Below are 26,949 nucleotides of genomic sequence, written 5' to 3'. Positions count from 1 at the left end.
GTCAAAGGCTTTCATGACCGGAATCACTGGGTTGCTGTGAGTTTTCCAGGCTGTATGGCTATGTTCCATGTTTCTCTCCACAAGGAGACACGCCAAGCCTCCAGAGATCTCCAGATTCGCGCAAAACTCCGCAAGAAACCACTTGTTGCAAAGCAAACGGATAATAATAATAATACCCTGTTTCCCCTTAAATAAGACATCCCTGGAAAATAAGACCTAGTAGAGGTTTTGCTGAATTGCTAAATATAAAGCCTCCCCTGAAAGTAAGACCTAGCAAAGTTTTTGTTTGGCAGCATGCCCACCAAACAGAGCATGCAGGATATACAGTAGAATCTCACTTATCCAACATAAACGGGCCGGCAGAACGCTGGATAAGTGAATATGTTGGACAATAAGGAGGGAATAAGGAAAAGCCTATTAAGCATCGAATTAGGTTATGATTTTAAAAATTAAGCACCAAAACACCATGTTATATAACAAATTTGACAGAAAAAGTAGTTCAGTATGCATTCATGTTATGTTGCAATTACTGTATTTACGAATTTAGCACCAAAATATCATGATATATTGAAAACATTGACTACAAAAATGTGTTGGATAATCCAGAATGTTGGATAAGTGAGATTCTACTATACCATAGAATCTTGTACATGGAAATAATTGTAATAACACAAAATTCTTGATAGGATTCAGTTTGTCTGGTTATGCTGGTTTGTGATGACAACTACCATACAGTATATAATAAATGTTCAAATTTTTTTTGTTCAACAATAAATGTGAATTCTTCTTCATGGAAAAATAAGACATCCCCTGAAGATAAGACCTAGCGCATCTTTGGGAGCAAAAATTAATATAAGACACTGTCTTATTTTTGGGGAAACAGGGTAATAATAAGACTATGTCGTTGTGTCAACAACAACAACAACAATAATAATTACTGGGATCTGCACACATTATTTGACAATACATCACACAGTCCTAGACACTTGGGAAGTGTCCGACATGTGATCCAATATAACAGCCAGCAGATGAGTCTGCTGTGGACTCATCTTGTTGTGTTTCAAATAATAATAATAATAATAATAATAATAATTATTATTATTATTAATTTTGTGACTTGTGTTTTTGTGAAATGAAATCCAGCATATCTATCTTGTTTGCTGTATCATAATAAAATATAATAATAATAGACATTGACAAAATTACGATCTGCCAACTGCAAAAGGCCACCTTACTGGGATCTGCGTGCATCATCCGAAAATACATCACACAGTCCTAAACGCTTGGGAAGTGTTCGACCTGTGATTTTGTCATACGAAATCCAGCATATCTATCTTGCTTGCTGTGTCAGACTATGTCGTTGTGTCAATAATAATAATAATAATAATAATAATAACTTTATTTTTATATCCCACTCCCATCTCCCCAAGGGGACTTGGGGCGGCTCACATGGGGACAAGCCCAGCAGAATTACACATAAAACACAGTCATAATTTAAAACAATATAAAACAATAAAAACAGTATAACACAGCATAAACATATCAGGTCCTTAAAACGTAGAGCATAGTACAGATGTGTAAGGGTGAGCTTACACATACGAGGATACGACCAAATGCTACAGATTAAACCCAAAAAATATAAAGAGAATTTGTTGTCGAAGGCTTTCATGGCCGGAATTATTTTTATTATCATTTATTATCATTTATTATTATTATTATTATTATTATTATTATTATTATTATTATTATTATTATTATTAAACAGTTGCTGTGAGTTTTCTGGGCTATCTGGCCATGTTCCAGAAGCATTCTCTCCTGACGTTTCGCCCACATCTATGGCAGGCATCCTCGGAGGTTGCGAAGTCTATTGGAAACTAAGCAAGAAGGGTTTATAGTTTATAGTTTTCGGGTTTAATCTGTAGCATTTTGGTTTGCTTTGCAACAAGTGGATCCTTGCAGAGTTTTGAGCAAATCCTGAGATCTCTGGATCTCTGGAGTCTCCTTATGGATAGAAAACAATAATAAACACAACAACGACAACAACAACAATCATCATCATCATCATCATCATCATCAATGGTGCTAGGGTTATGCTCACCTGACTTTTTTACGGGCGCCTATTATTACAGATGGAAACTAACATAATACTAAGCTACAAAATTTGGAAAAAAAGTCTGTTCCTGGTTTGAAAGTGTTATTTCCTATTTAATTGGGCAATACTTAATTTGGAAATAGTTATTATTCTCCAGAAACTGCAACAAAATAAGTAATAAGCAACTTAGTATGTATCAAAAGTAGGTGCAAATGAAATAGTTAATATCGTATTTACTCGAGTAATGCACACCCCAATTTTGGCAAGGTCGTTTAGCTCAAAAAGGCAAGCCTTACATTCGAGTAAAGTAATTCTTTCAAATCGCACCTACTTTTCGGGGACTGTTGAATTCACATATTGGAGAGGGCTGAAATGGATGCTTCCATCCAAACAATAGGCATGGTTTAATGACGCCCTGGAATACTTATTAGACACAAAAGGTTGGAAAGAAGTATTTGATGTACATTGTAAATCTATGCACATAATAAAAGTGAAAATATGTATGTATGTGTGTGGCTGGGGTGTCCACTTCCACAGACAAGGTCCCACTTCCACAAACAGCTATAGCTCCCACTACGCAGGAGACACCAATGGCCCCAACCTTATTTTCCATCTTCATCACCATGATACTGCACCACTGAGGATTCGAATCTGGGGAGCAGGGTGAACTCCCGCTGTTAGCCCCAGCTTCTGCCAACCTAGCAGTTTGAAAACATGGAAATGTGAGTAGATCAATAAGTACCACGCTAGCAGGAAGGTAACGGTGCTCCATGCGGTTATGCCACTGGCCACATGACCTAGGAGGTGTCTATGGACAACGCCGGCTCTTCAGCTTAGAAATGGAGATGAGCACCAACCTCCAGAGTCGGACAGGACGAGACTTAATGTCAGGGGAAAACCTTTACCTATTTCATGTATATAATATTTTAAAAGGCAAAGTCTGTATATATATATATATGTTGGTTGGTTGGTAATGGCGCTCCATGCAGTCATGCTGGCCACATGACCTTGGAGGTGTCTACAGACAACGCCGGCTCTTCGGCTTAGAAATGGAGATGAGCACCAACCCCCAGAGTCGGTCACGACTGGACTTAACGTCAGGGGAAAACCTTTACCTTTACCTGGTTGGTTGGTTTGTACCAACATGGCTTGATGGATCTGGATGACATTTGACAATTATTATTATCATTATTAATTATTCCTATCTCTTAAAAAGAGACCCAACAATAGAAGAAATACAATATATAATTTAAAACCATCAAAACATACAAGCATTCAAATGGAACATACCCTTCATGATCCATATTAAAATAATTGAGGGGTTTGAACTAAAGAAAAAAAGACCAGTGGGAAAGAAAATAAAGGAAGGGAGGGAGGAAAGAAAGAGCCACTCTGTGCGTGTGTATACATATAGACACACACACCACATTTGCTAGTACAGCAGAGTTTCGCTTATCCAACATAAACGGGCTGGCAGAACGTTGGATAAGCGAAAATGTTGGATAATGAGGAGGGATTAAGGAAAAGCCTATTAAATGTCAAATTACGGTACGTTGTGATTTTACATGATGTATTACAGCAAGTCTGCCACTTGTGTTGTTGTTGGGTGTGTTGTTGCCTAGAGAAACAGCTGTGGATCCGGGCAGGAAGCAGACTGCATTGGGTAATACAGAACGTTGGACGAGGAAAGGTTGGATAAACGAAACTCCATTGTATTATGACTATGTGTCAAAAACAACCCTGGCCATATGGGTTATTTCCTCCAGAAGTAGGCCCTAACCTTCGTGAGAGTTGCTGATTTTCTTTGAACCACCTTGGACCACCCCAAAAGTGGTGGAAAAAAAATAAGTCCTACAAAAAAACGTGAGCCGGGATCCGCATCGTTTCCATCTCCTGGGGTCTGCTTTCCTGGACGGAGGGTCCGACTCAGCATAAGGCAACGTCCACCCTGCCAGTCCCAAGGCCTTCTAGCAGCAACAAACCTATTTGGAGCAGGCCAAACCCCTATACCTTTTCCTGTCTGATTTATATCCTGATCCTGAGTGTGGGCCTTTCAGTGAAGGCTTTCCTTCCCCCACAGTCCACAAGCAGAGGCATATAGTTCTTTGTGACTACAGAGTCAGCACCGTCGGGGTGAAGAGGGGTACCGGACCTTCAGTTCTTGCTTGAATTGCCGAAAGAGCCCTTTGTTGCGCTGGTTTTCGGCATCTTTTTGCGGGTGGAACTCGCCGGACACTTTGAAGCCCTTGTGGACCAGGAAGGCGTCACTCAGGACTGAGAAGCGGAAGCCGGCCACGTGCAGCTCGCAGGCCTTTTTTTTTTTTTGGAAGAAAAACAATAATAACACCAAGAAGTTACAACAACACATTCTCCAAGGTGTCCTAAATGCCTTTCTCCTGCATTAGTACCATCACAACAACCCTGGAGCCACTGGGCCTCAATCATCTAGCCATGACAGTATTATTATTCATTATAACAGTATGTAATATGTAAAGTATTATTGTTATAGTAATATGTATTATGTACAGCATTATTGTTATAATATTTTGTATTATGTACGGTATTATTATTATTTATTAGTATTCATCGCTATGATATTTCATCTTGTTGATGGGAAGCTTCCCTCAGCCAACCTCACAACCTCTGAGGATGCCTACCATAGATCTGGGCAAAACGTCAGGAGAGAATACTTCTGGAACATGGCCATACAGCCCGGAAGACACACAACAACCCTGTGATCCCGGCCATAAAAGCCTTCGACAACACATAAATAAACTGATTGATTGAATAGGTTATGGAATGTCCAATAAGAATAGGGCTCCACAGTCACCTATGTATCCACCGCCAAGACACTACACTTGGAAGGCCATCATACTCAGACAACAAGGGATCGTCTAAGTTAGTATTATTATTATTATTATTATTACAGTGTTCCCTCACTACTTCGCGGTTCACTTTTTGCGGATTCGCTGTTTCGCGGTATTTCAATAAACTCTAAAAGTCTACAGTAGAGTCTCACTTATCCAAGCCTCGCTTATCCAAGCCTCTGGATTATCCAAGCCATTTTTGGAGTCAATGTTTTCAATACATCATGATATTTTGATGCTAAATTCGTAAATACAGTAATTACAACATAACATTACTGCGTATTGAACTACTTTTTCTATCAAATTTGTTGTATAATGTGATGTTTTGGTGCTTAATTTGTAAAATCGTAACCTAATTTGATGTTTAATAGGCTTTTCCTTAATCTCTCCTTATTATCCAAGATATTCGTTTATCCAAGCTTCTGCATTCCGTTTAGTTTGGATAAGTGAGACTCTGCTTTATTATAAATCATAAAAAAATTACAATTTACAACCTAAGGAAGGGAGGATGAAGCCAAAGGGAGAGAAAAGGAGCCCAAGCAGCAACGGGAGGAGAAGGAGGCAATTTATTAACACACGATTGGTTGATAAAGACTTAAAATAGTGTATAACTACTGAAATAATGTATAAATATTAAAATAAATATAGTGTCCCTGCTTCGCAGATTTTCACATATTGCAGGTGGTCCTGGAACCTAACCCCCTCAATAAGTGAGGGAACACTGTTTTCTGAGTGATGGCATATTGTTGCCTGCAAATGGAGGAGACGCCTTACCTGGCTGATGCGGTTGAAGCCGTACTGTTTGAACCGCTCGTCGTACGGTGGCGCCGACGGGGGCCCGACGTAGAAGGGCTCCCAGGGGTCCCTCCACTCCACATCGTAGGCCACGCGGAGGGGTCCTCCGGCCGGGAGGTTGACCCACTGGGAATAGTTGGTGGGGGCCTGGCAGCGGGGGCAGAGCTCCTCGTAGAAGGGCCGGGTCTCGCCCACTTGGTAGAGCCGTAGCAGCTCCGCCTTGGTGCCCGGGATGCGCCGCGTGTGGCGGATCTCGAAGGCCGGCACCACGAAGACCCCCGGCATCGTCTCATCATTCCGCAAGGCCAGGAAGGCTTCTCGCAGTCCTTCACTGGGCACCATATCCATGTCCACGACCAGGGCCCAGTGGTCGCCCACGGCTTTCTTGGCCACGTTCCGCAGCAGGTTGTTGGGGTACGACGCGTTGGCGCCGTAGTTGTGCCAACGCGAGCCGATCCGCGACAGCTTGGCGAAAACGTCCCCACAGGTTTCGAGGCGGGCGACGTCCCCAGAGAAGAAAGTGGCCGCCTGATCCGCGTGGCACACCAAATGGAGCCGGAGCAATTGCCGAAGGGGCGAGCAAAGGGCGGCGATGGCGTAGATCATGGTGACAGCCAGACGGACCTCGGCCGCGCCGGGGGCGAAAACGGCAACCGAGAAGGGACCCTGCCACCGCTCGGCCAGGCGCTGGGCGTGGTGCAGGTTGCCCAAGCTGGTGTGAGTGACCAGCACCATGTCCGGGCTCCGCTGGCCATCCCAGTCGCCCCGCAACACATCCCGGTAGACGCGGTATTGACCACTGGTGTCCAAGAGGCCACCACTGGCCAGGACCCGCTTGAGCCGCTCTCTGTGTTCGTCGCGAGGCAAAGGCCGGCGACCCTGGAAGAGTTCGGCGTAGCGGGAGCGTTGGTCTTGCCCATGGAGGCCCGAAAGGAGGGCCAAATAGAGCAGCTGCAAGCCGGCCACCAAGGCCAAGGCCGCCACCAAGGCCTGGAAGCAGGAGCAGTGCATGGGCCCAGCCAGGAAAGGGATTGTGGGCTATAGAGTCGTTAAAACCTGTCCCATCAGCTCTGGCTGCCTTTCCCCACTTTTCGAAAGCATAGGCAGAAAGGAGGCCCACATTCAGAGTCGAGGCCTAGTTCCCACATGCCAGCGTTGGCATGGCAATGGCCTCACAGCTGGCTCTCTGCTCAAACTGAGGTAAAAGGAGCCACTGCGCACGCGCGCTGGGAGACGGAACAGCTCTCTCTGGCGCCCTCTCTGGCAGGAGGGAGCACTGCAGCCACTTTGGATTGTAAACGATAGGACAAGGTGAATAAGAGAGGCAATGCGCACGCGCGCGGAGGTGACGGGGAAAAACCCTCTCTGGCGCCCCTTCTGGCAAGAAAGACGCGCCGCAACAAGATAAGATTATGAAGGATAGAGCAAGTGGTAGGGGAGCCAGTGCGCACGCGCGCTGGGAGACGGAACAGCTCTCTCTGGCAGGAAGAACGCACCGCAGCAACATTTAGAGCGTTATCTCGGAGACGCGCAACTCTCTCTTTCTCTGGCGCCCTCTCTGGCAGGAGGGAGCACTGCAGCCACTTTGGACTGTAAATGATAGGACAAGGTGAAAAAGAGAGGCAATGCGCACGCGCGCGGAGGTGAGGGGGGGGAAAAACGCTCTCTGGCGCACCTTCTGGCAAGAAGATAAGATTATGAATGATAGAGCAGGTGGGAGGGGAGCCAGTGCGCACGCGCGTGGAAGCAAACGAGTTTCTCTCTCTCTCTCTGGCAGGAGAAAGCACTGCAACAACATTAGATGAGGTGGAAAAGGAAGCCACTGCGCACGCGCACTGGGAGACGAGCAGCACACACACTTTCTCGCTCTCTGGCCGGAAGGGGGCCTCGTCGCAAACATTTTGATTGTAACTATAGACCAGGTGGAAGAGGCGGCTCTGCCTCGGAAGACGAGGTGGCCGAGTGGTTAAGGCGATGGACTGCTAATCCATTGTGCTCTGCACGCGTGGGTTCGAATCCCATCCTCGTCGGGTCCCTTTTAAAAATAATTTTAAAAAGGACCTGATCAAAGCCATCAAAATATCCAAATGCAACCCCAACAAACAAACAAAAAACCAGACTCAATAATAATTTATTATCATAAAAAAGCAATTTATTAGGAGGAATATAATAGGTCAACGCTAATCCTTCCAAAAGCAATGGAAGTACAGTACATATGTGTCCCTTTTAAAAGCAACCAAACCAATCTGAGGCTGAGAGAGTGTGACTCGCCCAAGAAGTACATTACATTCCCTTTGGAAAAAAAAATACAATTATATACATTCAATTGCAAACCTGATCCATAGAATAGACTGTAATTCCCCAAGTCCTTGTGCGCAGAAGAGCGGCTCAAAAATGGCCAGGCAGGAAGCAGCCAGGCTTTGAAGCTGCAAGTCCATTCAATGCTAATCAAGGTGTTCCAGTGTTCCAGTGATTCCGGCCTTCGACAATACATAAATCTCAGAAAAGTAATAACCCCCTTTTTCAGCTAAAGTTTAATGTCAATAGTATTATTATTATTATTATACTATTATTAATATTATAATTATATTATAATATAATATTTATATATGATATATATATATATATATATATATTATAAAATAATAATTATATATATTATAATTATAATATAATATATATAATTATTATAATATTAATATTATAATATTATTATAATAATCTGAATCTAATTGCCTTCCCTATTTTGGACAGAGATTTATATTATTATTTATTTATTTGCCCCTTTTATACCCTGCCTTTCTCACCCCAAAGGGGACTCAAGGCGGCTAATAATTAATAATATTAATTATTATTATTATTGCTGTTGTTGTTAAGAGACCGACAACAAATACCAAAACATGTAAGCTCTAAAAATGTCAAAAGAAGCCCAAAATATGTGTATATGTATATATATGTACATATATATGTGTGTGTTTATATATGTATATATATATATATGTGTGTGTGTGTGAATATATATATATACACACACACACACACACATATATATATATATACACACAACTATATATGTACATATATACACACATACCCACACACATATACATATATACATACACACACACACACACACACATATATATACAGTAGAATCTCACTTATCCAACATTCACTTATCCAACGTTCTGGATTATCCAACGCATTTTTGTAGTCAATGTTTACAATACATCATGATATTTTGGCGCTAAATTCGTAAATACAGTCATTACAACATAACATTACTGCGTATTGAACTACTTTTTCTGTCAAATTTGTTGTATAACATGATATTTTTGGTACTTAATTTGTAAAATCATAACCTAATTTGATGTTTAATAGGCTTTTCCTTGATCCCTCCTTATTATCCAACATATTCGCTTATCCAACATTCTGCCAGCCCGTTTAGCTTGGATAAGTGAGACTCTACTGTATCTGTATGTATGTGTGTGTGTGTGTGTGTGTATACTGTATATGTATGTATACTGTATATGTATGTATGTATATATATGTATATACATATATACATACACACACACATATATACTGTATATGTATGTATGTATATATATATATATGTATATACATACATACATATATATATATATACACACACACACACACACATATATATATACTAGCTGTGCCCGGCCACGCATTGCTGTGGCGAAGTCTGGTGGGATGGGAAATAAAGTCTTGAGGAATTGGTGGTACAGCAGAGTCTCACTTATCCAACATAAACGGGCCGGCAGAATGTTGGATAAGCGAATATGTTGGATAATAAGGAGAGATTAAGGAAAAGCCTATTAAACATCAAATTAGGTTATGATTTTACAAATTAAGCACCAAAACATCATGTTAGACAACAAATTTGGCAGAAAACGTAGTTCAATATGCAGTAATGCTATGTAGTAATTGCTGTATTTACGAATTTAGCAACAAAATATCACGATATATTGAAAGTGTTGGATAATCCAGAACGTTGGATAAGCGAGTGTTGGATAAGTGAGACTCTACTGTAGTTAAGGTCAAGGGTAAAGGTTTTCCCCTGACATTAAGTCCATTATAAATAGGTTATATAGCTGTGTGGAAGGGCCTTGAGTCTACATTGCCATATAATCCAGTTCAAATCAGACAATCTGTATTTTATAGGCAGTGTGGAAGAGGCCTAAGTGAGGCCTAACTCTGCCTGTCCCCTGGGCTGAGTGGGTTGCTAGGAGACCAGGTGGGCGGAGCTTAGCCTTCTAACTAGCAGCAATTGGATAAAAACAATTATTCCTCTCCCTCTAATTAGGACTTTATTTTTCTTTTCTTTTTGTTGTATGAACGCAGAGGCCTGGATGAGGGGTTGTGCTGCCAAGTTTAGTGTTTCTGGGATGTGTAGTTTTGTTGTTTTGTCCAAGGCCGAAATTTCATTAACCTTTTATATAGAGAGATATCGACACAAAGCAATGCAGGGAGAGAAGAAAATGGATCTGGATGTTTGGACGAAATCAAAGCCTTTCGTAAGGATTCCTCTATGCCTTGCCCTCCAAGAAGTACATTCCCAGGAAGATATTGTGCGATTGCAAAATAATTCCCATTTTTTGCTTCTTTTGCACAGAGCAGGTCCAGAAAAGGCATTCAAACTCCTGAGCGAGATGGTTGGACAAATGTACACACACACACACACACACACACACATATATATAAACACACAGTAGAAGTCGTTCCCATTGGGGTCCAGTTTGGATTAATCGCTTCTCGTGGAAGGAGATCCAATCTGTTTTTTGTGACGCCACCTTGGTCCGCGGATACGGCTCCCAGCGCCTCCTCGAACCCGCAACCCGGTCCCGTTCAAAGCGTCAAAGCAAGGCTTTAAGGACGAAGGACATGGCGGCTCCGCAGGAGAGTCCCAAGGCCAGGAAAAAGGTCATCATGGCCCCCGCCAGTTCGCTCTCATGTGGCTTGACCTGCCTGAAGAAGAAGCAGACCAAATGACCATGGGATTCTGTCATATAAATAAATATTACTGTATATACTCGAGTATAAGCCTGGTTTTTCAGCCCTTTTTTAGGACTGAAAAAAAACCTCCTTGGCTTGTACTCGGGTGAGGATCCTGGTGGGCTTATATTTGGGTCAGCTTATACTCGAGAATATATGGTATATTTATTATTTTTCTCTATTATTGTTGGTATTTTTACATTTATTATTTTACTCTATTAATTATTATTACTATTACATTTATTATTTTACTCTATTATTGTTGTTACGTTTACATTGATTTTTCTCTATTTTTATTATCATTAATACATTTATTATTTTACTCTATTTATTAATACATTTATTATTTTACTCTATTTATTATTACATTTATTATTTTACTGTACAGCAGAGTCTCACTTATCCAACACTCATTTAAAGGTGAAAGATTTATACGATCTGAAGAGAAACCAACAGCTTGTTTATTTTAACTTGTCAACAGCTTGTTTATTTTAACTTGTCAACAGCTTGTTTATTTTAACTTCTTTTGTACCGCAGGTTGTATGTTGTATGTATGTCTATGTGCCAAATGTTTTGATACGGCCGATGGGCTAATCAATAAAACGTAATTGATTGATACTGCTAAAACACTCATTTATCCAACGTTCTGGATTATCCAACGCATTTTTATAGTCAATGTTTTCAATACATCGTGATATTTTGGTGCTAAATTCGTAAATAAAGTAATTACTACATAGCATTACTGCGTATTGAACTACTTTTTCTGTCAAATTTGTTGTATAACATGATGTTTTGATGCTTAATTTGTAAAATCATAACCTAATTTGATGTTTAATAGGCTTCTCCTTAATCTCTCCTTATTATCCAACATATTCGCTTATCCAACGTTCTGCCGGCCCGTTTATGTTGGATAAGTGAGACTCTATTGTATTTATTATTATTATTACATTTATTATTTCACTCTATTATTATTAAAAGGATACATAAGCACATTTACATTGAAGAAGATGAAAATAACAAGTTGAACAGTCATATCTTAAATTACAGTTTGATGTAAAGATTCAAAAACATTTAAACTACTGAGGCCTCAATTAATGTAATTTTATTGGTATCTCGGCTTATACTGGAGTCAATGATTTCCCAGTTTTTTTGTGGTAAAATTGGGTGTCTCAGCTTATATTTGAGTCAGCTTATACTTGAGTATATAATATAATAATAATAATAATAATAATAATAATAATAATAATAATAATAATAATATCTCAATATGGCAGAAGGGGGTTGGACTGGATGGCCTTTGGGAGTCCCAATTCTAAAATTTGATGAAAGTAATAAATATAATGATGCTGCTGAAATAATAATAATAATAATAATAATAATAATAATAATAATAATAATAATATCTTAATATGGCAGAAGGGGGTTGGACTGGATGGCCTTTGGGAGTCCCAATTCTAAAATTTGATGAAAGTAATAAATATAATGATGCTGCTGAAATAATAATAATAATAATAATATCTTAATATGGCAGAAGGGGGTTGGACTGGATGGCCTTTGGGAGTCCCAATTCTAAAATTTGATGAAACTAATAAATATAATGATGCTGATGCTGAAATAATAATAATAATAATATCTCAATATGACAGAAGGGGGTTGGACTGGATGGCCTTTGGGAGTCTCTTCCAATTCTTGAATTCGATGACATTAATAAATATAATGATGATGATGCTGAAATAATAACAATAATAATATCTCAATATGGCAGAAGGGGGTTGGACTGGATGGCCTTTGGGAGTCCCTTCCAATTCTAAAATTTGATGAAACTAATAAATATAATGATGCTGATGCTGAAATAATAATAATAATAATAATAATAATAATAATAATAATAATAATATCTCAATATGACAGAAGGGGGTTGGACTGGATGGCCTTTGGGAGTCCCTTCCAATTCTTGAATTCGATGACATTAATAAATATGATGATGCTGCTGCTGAAATAATAATAATAATAATATCTCAATATGGCAGAAGGGGGTTGGACTGGATGGCCTTTGGGAGTCCCTTCCAATTCTAAAATTTGATGAAACTAATAAATATAATGATGATGATGCTGAAATAATAATAATAATAATAATAATAATAATAATAATAATAATAACAATAATAATATCTCAATATGGCAGAATGGGGTTGGACTGGATGGCCTTTGGGAGTCCCAATTCTAAAATTTGATGAAATTAATAAATAAAATGATGATGATGCTGAAATAATAATAATAATAATAATAATAATAACAATAATAATATCTCAATATGGCAGAATGGGGTTGGACTGGATGGCCTTTGGGAGTCCCAATTCTAAAATTTGATGAAATTAATAAATATAATGATGATGCTGAAATAATAACAAAAATAATAATAATAATATCTTAATATGGCAGAAGGGGGTTGGACTGGATGACATTTGGGGGTCCCTTCCAACTCTTGAATTCGATGAAATTAATAAATATAATGATGATGATGATGATGATATCTCTGCATGGCAGGCTGGGGTTGGACCGGATGGCCTTTGGGGGTCCCTTCCCACTCACTTGGGGGCCAGGCACATGGAGAGGGAGACGAAGTAGCCGTTGGAGAGGGAGAAGACCACCATGAAGAGGACGAACCAGGCGTCCTGCCGGAAAAGGGTGGGCAAATGGGCACGATGTGGGATGTTGCAGAGGAGGAGGAGCGGCACGAAGAGCAAGCGCAGCCCCACCGCCCCCGGCAAGAGGGGCAGGAACCGCTCGGGCTGCGGAAAGAAGAAAGGTTAATAATAATAATAATACAAAAGATCTCAGCCGGCATTTGGAAACAACAGACATTGACAAAATTACAATCTGCCAACTGCAAAAGGCCACCCGACTGGGATCTGCACGCATCATCCGAAAATACATCACACAGTCCTAGACACTTGGGAAGTGTTTGACTTGTGATTTTGTGATACGAAATCCAGCATATCTATCTTGTTTGCTGTGTCATACAATAATAATAATAATAATAATAATAATAATAATAATAATAATAATAATAATAATATATTAATATAATAATATAATGATAATACATTTTATTTGTTTACATTTTATCGAATTGTTGTCATCCTTTTATAGAGAGGCGGAGTTCAAAAGGGTTGATATAATAATAATAATAATAATAATAATAATAATAATAATAATAATATGAGATTGTCTAGATGGCCTTTGGAGGTCAAAGACTCTGGCAGAAACCAGCACAGGTGGTCCCAGTGGTGATGGGCACACTGGGTGCGGTGCCAAAAGATCTCAGCCGGCATTTGGAAACAATAGACATTGACAAAATTACAATCTGCCAACTGCAAAAGGCCACCCGACTGGGATCTGCACGCATCATCCGAAAATACATCACACAGTCCTAGACACTTGGGAAGTGTTCGACTTGTGATTTTGTGAAACGAAATCCAGCATATCTATCTTGTTTGCTGTGTCATACAATAATAATAATAATAATAATAATAATAATAATAATAATAATAATAATAATACATCACACAGTTCTAGACACTTGGGAAGTGTTCGACTTGTGATTTTGTGATACGAAATCCAGCATGTCTATCTTGTTTGCTGTGTCATACAATAATAATAATAATAATAATAATAATAATAATAATAATAATACATCACACAGTCCTAGACAATTGGGAAGTGTTCGACTTGTGATTTTGTGAAACGAAATCCAGCATATCTATCTTGTTTGCTGTGTCATACAGTAATAATAATAATAATAATAATAATAATAATAATAATAATAATTATACAATAATTATACAATAATAATAATAATAATAATAATAATAATAATAATAATAATAATAATGGAACAAGCAATATCAGAGAAAGAGATTGAGGAAATTATAGATAGACCCTGGCAAGACCCCAGGATTGGATGGGTTAGGACCAGAATATATATACTGTAGAGTCTCACTTATCCAACACTCGCTTATCCAACGTTCTGGATTATCCAACACATTTTTGTAGTCAATGCTTTCAATATATCGTGATATTTTGGTGCTAAATTCGTAAATACAGCAATTACTACATAGCATTATTGCATATTGAACTACTTTTTCTGCCAAATTTGTTGTCTAACATGATGTTTTGGTGCCTCATTTGTAAAATCATAACCTAATTTGATGTTTAATAGGCTTTTCCTTAATGTCTCCTTATTATCCAACATATTCGCTTTTCCAACATTCTGCCGGCCTGTTTATGTTGGATAAGTGAGACTCTGCTGTATATATACATCTCTTTCTCTGATATTGCTTGTTCCATCATCATCATCATCATTATTATTATATCAACCCTTCTGAACTCCTCTTCTCTATAAAAGGATGACAACAATTCAGGAAAAATGTAAACAAATAAAAACAAATATACATATATACATACACACACACACATTATTGATACCTAAATTAAAAGATTTATTTAATAGAATAATAAAAGGAGATTAAAATTCCACCATCATGGGAATAATAATAATAATAATTAACCAGGCTTGGGAAGTGTTCGACTTGTGATTTTGTGATACGAATGTCATACTATGTCTTTGCATCAATAATAATAATATTAATAATAATAATAATAATAATATTACCCAATGGAAATAGGAAGTGGCACTGCGTCCCAGCCAGTCCATGATGTTGAAGAGAAGGAAGCAGCAGACGGGAGTGAAGAACTTGACTGAAAGAAGGGACAAAAGGCAGATAAACTATGTTATGGGATATATTACTATGGCACATCGTATATATATGACTATCTATCTATCTATCTATCTATCTATCTATCTCTGGCCCATCTCTTTCGGACCCGAAACTCACTCCAGGTCTTGTTGGCGGAGGTGCTGGCAACACCGGCCGTAATAGCAGGAAAGACGGACAGAGTGACCGAGAAGACCATCACGATGCAGAGGGCCAGCTGCCAGATCTGGAAGACAAGACCAGTTCAGACCAGCAACAATCGCCAGTCTTGCTCCGCCACCCCTCTCTTCTGACCCTGCTTTTCCCAACCCTCTAAGACAGGGTCCCTCAGACTGTTGTGGGGCCGGATTATGATGAAATAGCCCAAAATTAGGATTGTTGTTGTTGTGTGCCTTCAAGTCGTTTCAGACTTAGGTCAACCCTAAGTCTAAAGTTTAGGACAGAGGCCAGGTCAATGGCCTCGGAGGGCCTTAGTTTGGGGATCCCAGATCTAGGTGACCTCATAAGACCATAGGTAAGCAAAGAGACCTCCAAAGACCATCTAGATGGTCTCATAAGACCATAAGTAAGGAAAGTAGACTCCCAAAGGCCATCTAAATGGTCTCACAGGACCATAGGTAAGCAAAGAGACTTTCAAAGGCCATCTAGATGGTCTCACAGGACCATAGGTAAGCAAAGAGACCTCCAAAGACCATCTAGATGGTCTCCTAAGACCATTGGCAAGCAAAGAGACCTCCAAAGACCATCTAGATGGTTTCATAAGACCATCGGTAAGCAAAGAGACCTCCAAAGACCATCTAGATGGTCTCCTAAGACCATTGGCAAGCAAAGAGACCTCCAAAGACCATCTAGATGGTCTCCTAAGAGCATCAGTAAGGAAAGATACCCCCAAAGACCATCTAGATGGTTTCATAAGACCATAGGCAAGCAAAGAGACCTCCAAAGACCATCTAGATGGTCTCCTAAGACCATTGGTAAGGAAAGATACCCCCAAAGACCATCTAGATGGTTTCATAAGACCATAGGTAAGCAAAGAGACCTCCAAAGACCATCTAGATGGTCTCCTAAGACCATTGGCAAGCAAAGAGACCTCCAAAGACCATCTAGATGGTTTCATAAGACCATCGGTAAGCAAAGAGACCTCCAAAGACCATCTAGATGGTCTCCTAAGAGCATCGGTAAGGAAAGATACCCCCAAAGACCATCTAGATGGTTTCATAAGACCATAGGCAAGCAAAGAGACCTCCAAAGACCATCTAGATGGTCTCCTAAGACCATAGGCAAGCAAAGAGACCTCCAAAGACCATCTAGATGGTCTCCTAAGAGCATCGGTAAGGAAAGATACCCCCAAAGACCATCTAGATGGTTTCATAAGACCATAGGCAAGCAAAGAGACCTCCAAAGACCATCTAGATGGTCTCCTAAGACCATTGGTAAGGAAAGAGACCCCCAAAGACCATCTAGATGGTCTCCTAAGACCATCGGTAAGCAAAGAAATCTTCAAAAACCATCTAGATGGTTTCATAAAACCATCGGTAAGCAAAGAGACCTCCAAACACGATCTAGATGGTCTCATAACACCATCGGTAAGGAAAGCGACCTCCAAAGGCCATCTAGACAATTTCATAAAATCATAGGTAAGGAAAGGGACCCCCAAAGGCCATCTAGATGGTCTCATCAGGCCATCAGAAGACCATAGATAAGGAAAAGAACCTTTAAAGACCATCTGGATGGTCTCATAGGGCCATAGGTAAGGAAAGTGACCTCCAAAAGCCATCTAGATGGTCTCATAAGGCCGTAGCTAAGCAAAGAGACCTTCAAAAACCGTCTAGACGATCTCATAAGACCATAGATAAGCAAAGAGACCTTCAAAGACCAGGTAGACTTAGGTCATCCTGAAGTCTAAAGTTTAGGACAGGGGCCAGGTCAATGACCTTGGAAGGCCTTAGTTTGGGGACCCCTGCTCTAAGACAATGACTTCCCTCCATCTAGATGTTACAATCCTCTCAATGCAGCCTAGAATCGCATTGGCCTTTTTCGCCGCTGCATCACACTATGTTTCCCATATTGGAGGTTCTTACCTTCCTAAGCACACAGAGGACAGAGGGTTTTGGGGTCACCACGGCCACCCCGAGGCTCCCGTTTGCGATCAGAGGGGGACCCGACGCTACGTCTTCCGGTCCCAGAGACACAACGTTATTATTCCCGTTGCTCAAGCTCAACAATTCCCTTTCGGTGGTCTCTTGAATGGTGGCGGGTCCATCCTCTGGAAAAAGAAAGCAGTCAGTGCTCTAAGAACATAATAATAATAATGATAATGATAATAATAATAATAATACTAAACCCAGAAAGGTGGTGGTTGTTGTTGTTGTTGTTGTTGTTGTTGTTGTTGTTGTTATTATTATTATTATTATTATTATTATTATTATTATATGACACAGCAAACAAAATAGACATGCTGGATTTTGTTTCACAAAATCACAAGTTGAACACTTCCCAAGTGTCTAGGACTGTATTATTATTATTATTATTATTATTATTATTATTATTATTATTATTATTATGTAGCTAGCAGAGTGTCTGCTGTGGACTCATCTCATTGTGTTTCAAATAATAATAATTATTATTATTATTGCTATTGTTATTATTATTACACTTGGGAAGTGTCCAACGTGTGATCCAATACAACAGCCAGCAGAGTGTCTGCTGTGCTCATCTTGTTGTGTTTCAAATAATAATAATAATATCCAATGTGGGATCCAATACAACAGCCAGCAGAGTGTCTGCTGTGGAATCATCTTGTTGTGTTTCAAATAACAATAATAATAATAATAATAATAATAATAATAATAATAATAATAATATTATTTTGTGAAACGAAACCCAGCATATCTATCTTGTTTGCTGTGTCATACAACGTCGTTGTGTCAATAATAATAATAATAATAGTGTCCGACGTGTGATCCAATACAACAGCCAGCAGAGTGTCTGCTGTGCTCATCTTGTTGTGTTTCAAATAATAATAATAATAATAATAATAATAATAATAATAATAATAATAATAATCAGGGTTAGCTCCCACTGTTAGCCCCAGCTTCTGCCAACCTAGCAGTTCGAAAACATGCAAATGTGAGTAGATCAATAGGTACTGCTCTGGCGGGAAGATAATGGTGCTCCATTATGCCAGCAACATGACCTTGGAGGTGTCTACAGACAACACCGGTTCTTAGGCTTAGACATGGAGATGAGCACCAACCCCAGAGTAGGACACAACTAGACTTAATGTCAGTGGGAAACCTAATAATAATAATAATAATAATAATAATAATAATAATAATAATAATACTGGCCCACCAGGTACAAGAAGTCCAGCCTTGGTCTCTAGCTCATATCCCGGCTCTTCCAAGGGTTTTTTCTCCAGATAATGGCGAGCAAAATCCTACAAAGAGAGCAAGAGAGTCATGATTGCAATGGCCGGCATCACCAGGGATAATTTTCAATGGGATGTAGGTGAACTACAACTCCCAACCTCAAACTTAATGCCCGTCAAACCCTTCCAGTATGTTTCTGTTGGTCGTGGGAGTTCTGTGGGCCAAGTTTGGTTCACGTTCCATCGCTGGTGGAGCTCTGAATGCACTTTGATTGTAGTCAAACTATAAATCCCAAACTGCAAAATCAATCACCTTGTGGGGCAGTAAGAGGTAGCAGGCAATGGAGACGAGGGTCCCGACGCAAGGAGTGACGAAGTAGCTCAAAGCAGAGGTCTGGGCATCTGCTCCGCCTGGAAGAACAGAACAAAACATCAACATAAGAGTCAAGGAATGGGAATTGTAGTTCCTCCAAGGTCTTCCGCCAAACTACGACTCCCAAATATATATACAATGATACTCACCGGCCATGGAGACAAAGATATAATAATAACTAAACACAGCTGTCTATTCTAAACAAGCTCGCACTATAGAATCCACAATCAGCACATAGACACTGCAAACATAAAACTTGAAGCTGAGCCAACAAAACATTGCCGCTTACCAGATGTAGGGTTAACTGAAACTGGAGTAAACCTGGGAACCAGTAGTAAACGGCTTATGTAAACAGCTTACTTCGGCTCACAGCCAGCTACTCTAAAATAACATCTATTTGACCATTTATTGTCAACAAACTGAAGCTACGGCTAATTGACTGCATTTACATCCTGAGGAGTCCTATAGAACTGCTCCAAGACTACAGAGACTTTGATTTGTTTTGACTCCAAGTCAGGTTTGAGCCAATTGATTTGCACACTGATATACATATTTGTATTTTTAAATTAATTTTATTGTAACTTATCTTTTTATTTATTATATTTTATTATTTTCTTTTTTCTTTTTAGTTATTTTGTGTTATTATAGTATTTTATTGTATTGATTTTTTTAGTGTTTTTCATTATTTTTAGTGTTTTTTATTATTTTTATTGTATTATTTGTATGTATTTTATTTTTTATTGTTTTATTATTATTTGTTTGTATTATTATTTGTATATACAGTAGAGTCTCACTTATCCAACATAAACGGGCCGGCAGAATGTTGGATAAGCGAATATGTTGGATAATAAGGAGAGATTAAGAAAAAGCCTATTAAACATCAAAATAGGTTATGATTTTACAAATTAAGCACCAAAACATCATGTTATACAACAAATTTGACAGAAAAAGTAGTTCATTACACATTAATGCTATGTAGTAATTACTGTATTTACAAATTTAGCACCAAAATATCATGATATATTGAAAACATTGACTACAAAAATGTGTTGGATAATCCAGAACGTTGGATAAGTGAGTGTTGGATACGTGAGACTCTACTGTATTTAGTTTTACAGCATATTACATGCATTTGGAGAGACTGAATGTACACATATTGTGTCGCTAACAAACTTTGGTTGGAGTCTTGTTGATATATGTTTGATATATGTTTTATACTGAAAACTGCTCTGTGTAGCATTTAAATCTGGATGATTGCAGTCTATAAATCTTTGTAAGTTGCGACTGTGTGCCACTACAGCTGACAGAATTTGGTTATCAGTTGTATTATTGTTTGTATTATTGTTAACATTATCTATATATATAAAAGAGTGATGGCATCACGGCGACCTACAAAACAACAAAACTACAGGCCCCCCAACCTCGAAATTTGACAACACAACCCATCATCCACGGCTCTAGGTTGATACAACAAAAAGAAAAGAAAAATAAAGTCCTAATTTGAGAGAGAGGAATAATTGCTTTTATCCAATTGCTGCCAGTTAGAAGGCTAAGCTCCTCCAACTCGGTCTCCTAGCAACCCAATAAAAAATAATAAAAAACACTAAAAATTAATACAATAAAATACTATAATAACAGAAAATAACTAAAAATAATACAAGAAAATAATAAAATATAATAAATAAAAATATAACTTACAATAAAATTAATAAAAAATTGCAAATAATGTCAAATAAAAATTACACAACAATTTTTAACCAATACCACCACCACTTTGCCACAGCAACGCGTGGCCGGGCACAGCTAGTTATGTATATGATGCTCTAATATACATATTGTGTTCTATGTTTTGAACTTTATCGTGGTGTATATTTTTCAGATATCGTGGAGACAAAGAGTCAAGGAATGATTCCCCCAGCTTCCAAAATGGGAGTTGTAGTTCCCGCATGGTCCTCCGCCAAACTACAACTCCCAGATATATATATATATACAAAGGTACTCACTGGCCATGGAGAGCAGCATGGCCACGGCGGCAAAGGTGCCGGCCATCCCTTGGCCGCTCAGGAAGACGGTGCTGTAGCCTTGCGGGAAGCAGCCGAGTTGCCCAAAGAGGCTTCCTTGCAGGACAGCACAGAAAGCTTCGAAAAAGACAGTAAGATCAGCATTGTTATGATCTATATTATTATTATTATTATTATTATTATTATTATTATTATTATTGACACAATAACATTGTTTGACACAGCAAACACGATAGATATGCTGGATTTCGTATCACAAAATCACAAGTCGAACACTTCCCAAGCGTCTAGGACTGTGTGATGTATTTTCGGATGATGCGTGCAGATCCCAAATAATAATAATAATAATACATGCCCTGGCAGACTATGTAAAGCAAAGTGAAGAACCTGCTTTGATTGAAGTCAAAAATCAGAAACTCCTCAAAGCACAGGAGACAAAAAACCAGTACAAGAAAACCGCACTACAAACTAGAGCTGACAGCTGGCACAACAAAACATGGCATGGAAAGTTCCTTGACAAAATTGAAGGAAAAGCTGAGAAGGAGAAGACCTGGCTCTGGCTCACGAATGGGACCCTGAAGAAGGAGACAGAAGGCCTGATCCTTGCAGCCCAGGAGCAAGACGTCAGAACAAAGGCAATTCAGGCCAAGATCGAAAAATCAGATGACGACCCAAAATGCAGACTCTGCAAGGAAACCGATAAAACCATTGATCATATCCTCAGCTGCTGTAAGAAAATCGCACAGACAGACTACAAACAGAGGCACAACTATGTGGCCCAAATGATTCATTGGAACTTATGCCTCAAGTACCACCTCCCAGCAGCAAAGAACTGGTGGGATCACAAACCTGCAAAAGTCTTGGAAAATGAGCACACAAAGATTCCTGACTGACAAAGTTCTGGAACACAACACACCAGACATCACAGTTGTGGAAAAGAAAAAGGTTTGGATCCTTGATGTTGAAATCCCAGGTGACAGTCGCATTGACGAAAAACAGCAGGAAAAACTAAGCCGCTCTCAGGACCTCAAGATTGAACTTCAAAGACTCTGGCAGAAACCAGTGCAGGTGGTCCCGGTGGTGATGGACACACTGGGTGCCGTGCCAAAAGATCTCAGCCGACATTTGGAAACAATAGACATTGACAAAATCACAATCTGCCAACTGCAAAAGGCCACCCGACTGGGATCTGCACGCATCATCCGAAAATACATCACACAGTCCTAGACACTTGGGAAGTGTTCGACTTGTGATTTTGTGATACGAAATCCAGCATATCTATCTTGTTTGCTGTGTCATACAGTAATAATAATAATAATAATAATAATAATAATAATAATAATAATATACATCGCACAGTCCTAGACACTTGGGAAGTGTTCGACTTGTGATTTTGTGACACGAAATCCAGCATATCTATCTTGTTTGCTGTGTCATACAGTAATAATAATAATAATAATAATAATAATAATAATAATAATAATAATAATAATATACATCGCACAGTCCTAGACACTTGGGAAGTGTTCGACTTGTGATTTTGTGACACGAAATCCAGCATATCTATCTTGTTTGCTGTGTCATACAGTAATAATAATAATAATAATAATAATAATAATAATAATAATAATAATATACATCGCACAGTCCTAGACAATTGGGAAGTGTTCGACTTGTGATTTTGTGACACGAAATCCAGCATATCTATCTTGTTTGCTGTGTCATGCAATAATAATAATAATAATAATAATAATAATAATAATAATAATAATAATAATAATATACATCGCACAGTCCTAGACAATTGGGAAGTGTTCGACTTGTGATTTTGTGACACGAAATCCAGCATGTCTATCTTGTTTGCTGTGTCATACAGTAATAATAATAATAATAATAATAATAATAATAATAATAATAATAATATACATCACACAGTCCTCGACACTTGGGAAGTGTTCGACTTGTGGTTTTCTGATATGAAATCAAGCATGTCTATCTTGTTTGGTGTGTCATACAATAATAATAATAATAATAATAATAATAATAATAATAATATACATCGCACAGTCCTAGACACTTGAAAAGTGTTCAACTTGTGATTTTGTGACACGAAATCCAGCATGTCTATCTTGTTTGCTGTGTCATACAATAATAATAATAATAATAATAATAATAATAATAATAATAATATACATCACACAGTCCTAGACACTTGAAAAGTGTTCGACTTGTGGTTTTCTGAAATGAAATCAAGCATGTCTATCTTGTTTGGTGTGTCATACAATAATAATAATAATAATAATAATAATAATAATAATAATAATAATACATCACACAGTCCTAGACACTTGGGAAGTGTTCGACTTGTGATTTTGTGATATGAAATCCAGCATATCTATCTTGTTTGCTGTGTCATAAAATAATAATAATAATAATAATAATAATAATAATAATAATAATAATAATAAAATATTTGATTATGATGATCATGTGGATGATGATGATGATGATAAATAATAATCTTTGATCATAATGATGGCGGAGTCTCCTTCTCGAGAGGTTTTGAAGCAGAGGTTGGATGGCTATCTGCTGGGAGTGCTTTGATTGTGCCTTTCCTGCCTGGCAGAACAGGTTTTGGACCGGATAGTCTTCCAGGCACCTGTCAATCTGGATCTCAGTTTCATCCTCGATGCCTATGATGGGGAAGGGAATGCACTCTGGGCATGCTCAGAGCAGGGCGGGTTGGACTGGATGACCTCTGGGGGCCCCTTTCCAATGTGTCAATCAATGTCAGAAAAGACTCACAGTTGATGAGCCAGACGCTGGCCATGGTGAGCGAGAAGAAGCTCTGGGCCGAGACCTCTGTCTGGACCAGGACCGCCGTCAGAACAAAGAGGAGCAGGATCCCCACCAGGCTGCCCAGGATCCGCACCGAGTCCGGGATGCTTATTGATAAGAGACAATAAACAACAATAGATTACTGTATATACTCGAGTATAAGCCTAGTTTTTTAGCCCTTTTTTTAAGACTGAAAAAAAAAACCCTCGGCTTATACTCGGGTGAGGGTCCCGGTTGGCTTATATTTGGGTCAGCTTATACTCGAAAATATATGGTACATTTATTATTTTTCTCTATTATTGTTGCTACTAGTACATTTATTTTACTCTATTATTATTTTTATTTTATTTTACTATGACACAGCAAACAAGATAGATTTGCTGGATTTCGTATCACAAAATCACAAGTCGAACACTTCCCAAGTGTCTAGGACTGTGTGATGTATTTTATCATCATCATTATTAATAATAATAATAATACATTTATTATTTCACTCTGATCTTATCATTATTATTATCACATGTATTATTTTACTCTATTTGCTATTACATGTATTATTTTCCTGTATTTATTACTATTATTATGACATGTATTATTTTACTCTATTATTATTAAAAGGATGCATAAGGGCATTTACATTGAAGAAGATGAGAATAATGATTTAATCGGAGTTAGACAGTCTTATCTTAAATTTGAGCTTTATGTAAATATTCAAAAACATTTAACCTACCGATGCCTCAATTAATGTAATTTTATTGGTATCTATTTTTATTTCTGAAATTTACCCCCCTCGGCTTATACTTGAGTAAATGTTTTCCCAGCTTTTTTGTGGTAAAATAAGGTGCCTCGGCTTATATTCGGGTCGGCTTATACTCAAGTATATACGGTAATGTAATTTTATTGTTATCTATTTTTATTTCTGACATTTACCCCCCTCGGCTTATACTGGAGTCAATGTTTTCCCAGCTTTTTTGTGGTAAAATTAGGTGCCTCGGCTTATATTCGGGTCGGCTTATACTCGAGTATATAAGGTAATGTAATTTTATTGGTATCTATTTTTATTTCTGAAATTTACCCCCCTCGGCTTATACTGGAGTCAATGTTTTCCCAGCTTTTTTGTGGTAAAATTAGTTGCCTCGGCTTATATTCGGGTCAGCTTATACTCAAGTATATACGGTAATGTAATTTTATTGGTATCTATTTTTATTTCTGAAATTTACCCCCCTCGGCTTATACTGAAGTCAATGTTTTCCCAGCTTTTTTGTGGTAAAATTAGATGCCTCGGCTTATATTCGGGTCGGCTTATACTCAAGTATATACGGTAATGTAATTTTATTGGTATCTATTTTTATTTCTGACATTTACCACCCTCGGCTTATACTGGAGTCAATGTTTTCCCAGCTTTTTTGTGGTAAAATTAGGTGCCTCGGCTTATATTCGGGTCGGCTTATACTCGAGTATATACGGTAATGTAATTTTATTGTTATCTATTTTTATTTCTGACATTTACCACCCTCGGCTTATACTGAAGTCAATGTTTTCCCAGCTTTTTTGTGGTAAAATTAGGTGCCTCGGCTTATATTCGGGTCGGCTTATACTCCAGTATATACGGTAATTCACTTTTATATTGATATACAGTAGAGTCTCACTTATACAACATAAACGGGCTGGCAGAACGTTGGATAAGTGAATATGTTGGATAATAAGGAGGGATTAAGGAAAAGCCTATTAGGCTATGATTTTACAAATTAAGCACCAAAACATCATGTTTAACAACTAATTTGACAAAGAAAGTATTTCAATACACAGTAATGCTAAGTAGTAATTATTGAATTTACGAATTCAGTACCAAAACATCACAATGTATTGAAAACATTGACTATAAAAACATTGACTGCTAAAAGGCAGACGGCGTTGGATAATCCAGAATGTTGGATAAGTGAGACTCTACTGAATAAATTTAGATTTATATTGATTATATTTATATAGCCTGCCTTACCACTGATAGAGGAGCGAGTTCAGGAGGGTGAAGAGCAGCAAAGGCAGCTGGGAGAGGAGGGCCAGCCAGTTGCTGAAATTGAAGTCGTCCTCGTCATCGCAAAGGGAAGCGGGTTCGAGTCCCGGCCCCGTCCGGTTCCCATCGTCCACGGCATCCGAGCAGTTCCTTGCCGTCAGCCGCGACTTGAAATACTGGCGAGAGAGTGGCGTTTTTTAGAACGGGAGGACATCCTAGAGATCCAACCTCTTTCTGGAAGACACAATTCGATCCCTCCCGACAGATGGCCATCCAGCCTCTGCTTAATAATAATAATAATAATAATAATAATAATAATGTTTGATGGGATCCCCAAATGCCATCCAATTCAACTCTCTACTGCCATGTGGGAAGTCACAGTCCAATCCCTCCAGACAGATGGACATCCAGTCTCTGCTTAATAATAATAATAATAATAATAATATTTGAAGGGATCCCCAAATGCCATCCAGTTCAACTCTCTACTGCCATGTGGGAAGTCACAGTCCAATCCCTCCAGACAGATGGACATCCAGTCTCTGCTTAATAATAATAATAATAATAATAATAATAATATCATCCAGTCTCTGCTTAATAATAATAATAATAATAATAATAATATTTGAAGGGATCCCCAAATGCCATCCAATTCAACCCTCCTTCTGCCATGTGGGAATTCACAGTTTGATCCCTCCCTACAGATGGCCATCTAGTCTATGCTTAATAATAATAATAATAATAATAATAATAATAATAATAATATCCAGTCTCTGCTTAAT

At 38.6% G+C, this 26,949-nt stretch overlaps 2 protein-coding genes and 1 non-coding gene across 4 annotated transcripts in view; 1 reads left to right on the top strand and 2 right to left on the bottom strand.

Annotated features, from left to right (window-relative positions):
- Positions 1–1,381: 1,381 nt before the first annotated feature.
- On the bottom strand, positions 1,382–6,984 carry b4gat1 (beta-1,4-glucuronyltransferase 1). The gene is made up of 2 exons (XM_003229361.4): positions 5,734–6,984; positions 1,382–4,403 (listed from the first exon to the last, which is right to left on the bottom strand). Exons 1-2 carry the CDS (start codon positions 6,763–6,765, stop codon positions 4,212–4,214), a joined length of 1,224 nt encoding a protein of 407 aa, XP_003229409.1. The 5' UTR covers positions 6,766–6,984; the 3' UTR covers positions 1,382–4,211.
- Positions 6,985–7,702: 718 nt separating this feature from the next.
- trnas-gcu (transfer RNA serine (anticodon GCU)) lies at positions 7,703–7,784 on the top strand. Its single transcript has one exon. It is a non-coding gene; the product is annotated as a tRNA-Ser (tRNA).
- Positions 7,785–9,370: 1,586 nt separating this feature from the next.
- slc29a2 (solute carrier family 29 member 2) overlaps positions 9,371–26,949 on the bottom strand; it is a 28,448-nt gene continuing 10,869 nt past the window's right edge. For both annotated transcript variants that reach the window (XM_062964758.1, XM_062964757.1), the window contains exons 4-13: positions 26,156–26,346; positions 24,124–24,263; positions 21,301–21,435; positions 19,238–19,335; positions 18,909–18,993; positions 17,636–17,820; positions 15,675–15,780; positions 15,452–15,537; positions 13,369–13,568; positions 9,371–10,749 (exon numbers count right to left, since the gene is read on the bottom strand). In XM_062964758.1, coding sequence (XP_062820828.1) covers positions 10,638–10,749; positions 13,369–13,568; positions 15,452–15,537; positions 15,675–15,780; positions 17,636–17,820; positions 18,909–18,993; positions 19,238–19,335; positions 21,301–21,435; positions 24,124–24,263; positions 26,156–26,346 — 1,338 coding nt within the window. In that variant the 3' untranslated portion in view covers positions 9,371–10,637. The remainder of the gene's footprint in view (positions 10,750–13,368; positions 13,569–15,451; positions 15,538–15,674; positions 15,781–17,635; positions 17,821–18,908; positions 18,994–19,237; positions 19,336–21,300; positions 21,436–24,123; positions 24,264–26,155; positions 26,347–26,949) is intronic.

The sequence above is a fragment of the Anolis carolinensis genome, unplaced genomic scaffold (assembly GCF_035594765.1).
Source record: "Anolis carolinensis isolate JA03-04 unplaced genomic scaffold, rAnoCar3.1.pri scaffold_14, whole genome shotgun sequence".
Lineage (NCBI taxonomy): Eukaryota > Metazoa > Chordata > Lepidosauria > Squamata > Dactyloidae > Anolis > Anolis carolinensis.
Note: the sequence above shows the minus strand (reverse complement) of the source record. Positions and strands in the feature narration are given on the sequence as shown.

Bases quoted from the DNA above. Each gene is read 5' to 3' on its own strand.
- b4gat1 (XM_003229361.4), bottom strand. From the start codon at position 6,765: ATGCACTGCTCCTGCTTCCAGGCCTTGGTGGCGGCCTTGGCCTTGGTG. The intron at 4,404-5,733 runs GTAAGGCGTCTC...AAAAAAAAAAAG, and splicing joins GCTTCAACCGCATCAGCCAG to GCCTGCGAGCTGCACGTGGC.